This window comes from Pollicipes pollicipes, unplaced genomic scaffold (genome assembly GCF_011947565.3).
Source record: "Pollicipes pollicipes isolate AB1234 unplaced genomic scaffold, Ppol_2.1 Scaffold_7231;HRSCAF=8579_pilon_pilon_pilon, whole genome shotgun sequence".
Taxonomy (NCBI): domain Eukaryota; kingdom Metazoa; phylum Arthropoda; class Thecostraca; order Pollicipedomorpha; family Pollicipedidae; genus Pollicipes; species Pollicipes pollicipes.
The window spans coordinates 43,224,425-43,229,835 of NW_023597034.1; the positions used below are offsets into that span (position 1 = coordinate 43,224,425).

At 48.2% G+C, this 5,411-nt stretch overlaps 1 protein-coding gene across 1 annotated transcript; it reads right to left on the bottom strand.

Annotated features, from left to right (window-relative positions):
- Nucleotides 1-3,196: 3,196 nt before the first annotated feature.
- LOC119110426 (cuticle protein CP14.6) lies at nucleotides 3,197-4,719 on the bottom strand. The gene is made up of 3 exons (XM_037234251.1): nucleotides 4,619-4,719; nucleotides 4,166-4,278; nucleotides 3,197-3,830 (listed from the first exon to the last, which is right to left on the bottom strand). Exons 1-3 carry the CDS (start codon nucleotides 4,625-4,627, stop codon nucleotides 3,611-3,613), a joined length of 342 nt encoding a protein of 113 aa, XP_037090146.1. The 5' UTR covers nucleotides 4,628-4,719; the 3' UTR covers nucleotides 3,197-3,610.
- Between the last annotated feature and the right edge of the window lie 692 nt (nucleotides 4,720-5,411).

Below are 5,411 nucleotides of genomic sequence, written 5' to 3' on the forward strand. Positions count from 1 at the left end.
TCAACACACCCTGTGAATTTGGTGTCTCTAGCTTTTTTAGTTGCTGAGATCTCAGGGGGCATCAAATTGACCCCTCACTCGAAGGGCCTCCAGCCGGTCACCCGGGCGCGTGTTAAGATGCTGAAGTAAGCATCAGATGTGATGAAATAGGCTCACTTATAAATATTGGTGCAATAAGTAGAAATGCTGCTGTAGACAACACGATTTCTCTGTTTAGTGAATATCCTCTTCAATACGTTATTGTTAAATTACGCAATCGTACCTTGCACAAGTTTGATCGAGAGTCAATTGACGGCCGGTGTATCTGGATAATATTGCTCAAAAACGCCATATATAAATGACTAGACACCTATATCTTTCTTGGCCTGGATCGGCGAATGGCAAATGGAATGACAACATTTGAATGACGTTATCATAACGTCATGTTTTGGTGACCTTGAAATCTATCCCCGAAAAAAGCCTGCACATTTTTGCGTAAGTGTGGCTCATAAACTAGAATGGTTAAGGTCTTACGAAGAGCAGGCTTGTGATCTGCACATGATGATCTTCAAGGGGACTATTGCAGTTCAAAACTCTACAGAGATGTGGAATGTTCCCTTTAACGGCGTTTGATTTATCTTGATGAAATCTACCTTACATTGCTTCCCAAAATGTCTACATTGGGTGCCAGAATAAGCTTTGCTATTGACTGTTAAGTGTCACTGTCAAAGTGTGCCATGCTTTTCCATTCTTTAAGTCCAGGCAACAAAGCCAATTTCCCTACGGCTTTAAAAAAGATACTTTTTTAATCCCGAATCGTTTTGTGTGTATTTTTGGCGCAAATTTATCCCAACCCCGAGTCATGATATGCATGACCCGTGATTATATGCACTTCTTGCAATGTTGGACATTAAAAATATAACCTATGTTTGCTGAATAGCGTTGATAGACCAGTACCCACAAGTATATTGAAGGTCGACAGCTGTCAACATAAGGACTCTGAACCCATAATCCCAATCCAATGTTCCTTAGTTCGTTCTTCCCAGCCGAATAACCAGTTGATCATTTGCGCAGCAGATCGTCCCTGACCTCGGCGTAGTGGGCTATCTGGCCGTGCAGGCAGTGGACGCGTCATTGTTAAGTCGGTGGTGGGACGAGTTTTTGCAGCCGGCGCTTCAGCGCGCTATGCCTGATGGATAGTTTCCCAGCACCGTCCCCAGCGATAAAAATGCAACAATGAACTGGCTGGTTGGGAAGTGCCAAAGCAACCGTCAGTCCAAAACTCGCCCGGTGAAACGGACGGTACACACCTGTCTATGTTCTGTCTGAGGAAGGCGTCTCTGTGTATCTGCCTTTCTATCTGTCTGTCTGTTTGTCGTCTTTTTACGTTGATCCGTCTGGAGGTCTTCGGCGAGCGACACGGCACTTAAATCTGCACGGGATACACACGAGGCGATTTTCCTTATGTAACTTGCGAGCAAGTGCGGTTCATGGCCCGAAAGTGCCGTTGTTTTCAGGTCCGTTGGTTTTAAATGGAAATGTGGCCCCGCGGGGAACAGACGAGCAGCCGTTCGAAACCAAAGCCACATCTCGGCAATGAACGGTCGTGGCGACACAAAACTGGTACCTTCAGCAAAATATGGGAAGTCAAAATATGAGAAGTCACGTCGTCTTACGTATCACGAGCACAGAAACGGACCAGATGGGTTCACTCTTTTTCGACAGCTTTCAGTTTGTGGCACAACATGGCAGCCAGAGAAGGTGAAGGTGTAAATTCAAATGAAAAGCGTCGACCAGTAAACTGTCTACATTTAACGTGGCTAACACGAGTTTGTACGACACACGGTTACGCCAGTCATAATCGGACAATCCGAGAATGACAGGATTTGAAATGGCAGTGTCGAAAGCAATGTGCTGTTTCTTAATCGTTGTCGTCTTCACGATAGATAGCGTCACAGCATACGCCGATTCATCGCCTATATTTACCGCCCATCTTTTCGCCATTCCGTGCACGATTCCGTGCAAACCTAACCTTTAACCAAAGGGCTACGACTTCGCTTTTCGCGACAACGGACTGTCAAGTGTCAAGGCTCGACCGGCCAGTCGCTGCCGCCGATTTAAAAAAAAATTAGAACGACCTTTCGCACGCGCTATTTGTGAGTCGGCAAACAGCGGTATTCAATTTAGTTTTGGTTCATTCATTCGCCGCGAGCAAACAGGGTGAGCCAGAGCAGAAACAATTCATCACTGCATTCATCCTGTAGACATTGAGAATGGTGAAAGGACTGCTCAACTTGAGCGAAGAATAGATTGCAAGGGGTGCAACGACAAATCTGATGGCAGACTCTTTATATCAAAACGCGCAGCTACGGGAGACAGCACCCATATAATTTTCATGGTATGCGTTTTGGAATCTCTGTAGTAAGCTAAGCCAAAAAATATTGCTGGTAAAAATAACAAAAATAAACTGGTAAGTTACCCCTTAATGATCTCATCTGAGAACTGGCGCTGGTTACGAAAAAAAACGGGTTTTCTCGGAGCTCGGGGCATTTAGAGGCCAATATTTCAAACACGAAATTTGTTGATTTTTAATCGGAAAGCGAGAGTGTGATACGCAGAGCTGTGAATGCATCGGGCGTGTGCCTAACAGTCACTGCAGTATTTCAGTGACAGTCGCATGAGTTTCATTCCATGGGTGCCGGTTGGAATTTGCTGTTTGCCGGCTTGGCCGGAGGCCCATGCACCAATGAACCTTTGCACGCTTTGTGGGTGTTTTTGCAGCTGTTAATTTGCAACTGTGTCCGTTGGTTCATAGTGTTACTTTCTCAACTAACAGCATGCTTTCATGCTAACAACGCGCACCTTGACAGTGAAATAATTTCCTTCCCTTGAGGGTATTAGCGAAGTGGAGAAACTAGCCCCTGCCAACATTTTCCAAAGATTTAACCAACCAAAGCGATGTTCATGTTCATGTACGGGTGATGCAGTACTCGGCGTCAGTCAAGGTGCAGCAAGGTGTCACTCGAAGAGGTGATACCCTCCCCACGCTTTCTCCTCTCCCCACGGCTCTGAACGTTACCATTATCATTCGAGCCCGTTGCAAAATACGCCACGGCCTGTTGAGGTTTTTTGCACAAAGCGCTCATCGGCCCCTCATTATGGATTTCGTGGCTTTGCCCCGATGAGATTCTAAAGTTTCCTTAGGTCAGACGCAGTACAGGAGACAATCTGTTGTATTTTGTGTATACAAACGAGAAGTAGAAACGGAGCATACAGAAAAATGCTCACTGTTCACACTTGTGAACGCGAAGGTAGTAAGAAGTAAGATACCGATCCATCCAAGTCGTTCATCGCGACCATCGAAAGGACAGCAGGCTGAAAGTCCACAGGCCTTACAGGGACGAAAAATGATAATGGCATAGCACAATGCAAGTTGTATGAAATGCCCACCAGAAATCCTTGCACAGAGGGCAAGAGCAGGCTCCCGCTGCCCATCGTCCTGATGGCCATCTGAGAGACTCTGGGGACCAAGTGTCACCCCTGCCTTTGTTGTGCTGCTGGCGAGGACGGTGTCCTTCCCCGCCACCGCATCCAGATGACCTTCAGTGGACAGCACACGGACTAGGCTCCTCTAGACGTCCTGGATGTCGACGCGTCCGGTGAACACGGGGATGGCATCACCCTCGGGCCGGTAGCCGTTCTCGTCGGCGATGAAGGTCAGGTAGGTGACCGAGCCGTCCGGGTGGGGGTGCTCGAAGCTGCCCGACTGGGTGTAGCTGCCGGTCTCCGGCTCGGCACCCGGGTACGAGATGCCGGACTCCTCGCGGATAATGCCGTTGGTGGTTTCCAGGCTATGGGTGGGAAACATCCAGTGTTACATGCATTGCGGCATTTCAGATCTGTAGGACTCGCCTATTACCTCAGAGGTGTAAATGCAATTATGCTTAGTATGCCCCATGAAGTAAAATTGCTATGCTATGGTAAGATTAATCCTCAATCCAACTGCCATGATGCTTTTGTTACGACTCTAATTTCGTTTTAGTGCTTGTCCCGAATAAGTGCCGTGGAGCTTGGAGAAAACCTGTCAAGTTAATTCATTCAGCGCTCCGCTCACAAAGAATTCCTCTCAAGAGAATCAAATCAACAAAAGCAGCCTTAAGTTGATTAGTCCAAGATGCTAACGTACTTGAAGTCGTAGGACTGGTCCTCCCTCAGCTCGTTTTCGTAGGTGATGATCTCGGCGTTCCTCTCATCCTGGGGCCGGGCCAGGGCCACAGCGGCGAGGCACAGGACGATCAGCTGTGCGCACAAACAGAACGACCGTCAACAGCATGCACTGCCATGTTACCGCTCGTGCACTGGCAGCTGCAATACAAATTGAAAAACGTGCGGAAAATGGCATGAACTTCCATAACCCTGCAACGTTTCCCGCCGCGGCGCACTTTTGCTAAAAAAGAGTGAAAAGGCCTAACAAATGCTCTTGCGACTCGATGCAACGAGAATCCTGCCCCCGAGCAGGTTCAGGCCCTCCTCACTCTGGACTTGAAACACTCGGCCTGTTCCAACTGCTCCCATTCACGGCACTGTCACTGACGGGACACCAGAGTCTGCCATTAGCAGAGCCAGACCGACCACTTACGAGCTTCATCTTGAGTCTGCTGTCCGAATGGTGTCCTTTGGGAGCGGGGAGCGGCTTTTATACTGGTGGAGGCCGACCGCAGCCCTATCACAGCCGTCCTTGCCGGTTGACCCTGTTGAAAACCCGTCCGCGCGCCCGCCGCGAGTGCCGTCTGCCGCCCCGGGCCGCGGCTAATCCGCCCGGGATGCAGTTTGTTGCCTTCGCCCAGCGCCAGAGCCAGTATATCTCCGTTCCCAGCGTCAAACTGGACTCCGTATCAGCTGCGTGTGTGCGTGTCTTTATGCCGCGACGTAGACTCGGTCTTTACACAGCGTAAGTCTGTAACCGTGCCTTGCGTTGGGTTTCATGGGTCGCATTAGATCATGGACATTTGTGTATGATGAGTTTGGTTTGATTTGGGAATTCTGGTTTGCAGGAATGAGGGCACGAATGGGAACTTAAGGAATTATGCAATACGTTCCTCAAAACCTATTACAGGATATTGTCGTGTATGCTGTTGTATCATGCTGGGCTGCGTTCATATGACATTTACATGATAACCACAAGAAGACGGGTTGAAATCCCTCTTACTGCCCGATGAAATTACGGATATATCATGATGAAGCCTAGGCGTATGGCAAGTGGATTGGTCAATATGGGTAAGACTAACTAAAAACGGATAGTGGGTGGATATGACCATGACCGCCTTGTTTGAAGATGGATTTGGTAGACGCTAACTGGCATGTGAAGCCTAGTGTACCATTTTTCCATTTTACCATTTTCCCATTTTAGTGTATCATTTTTCCATCCTAGT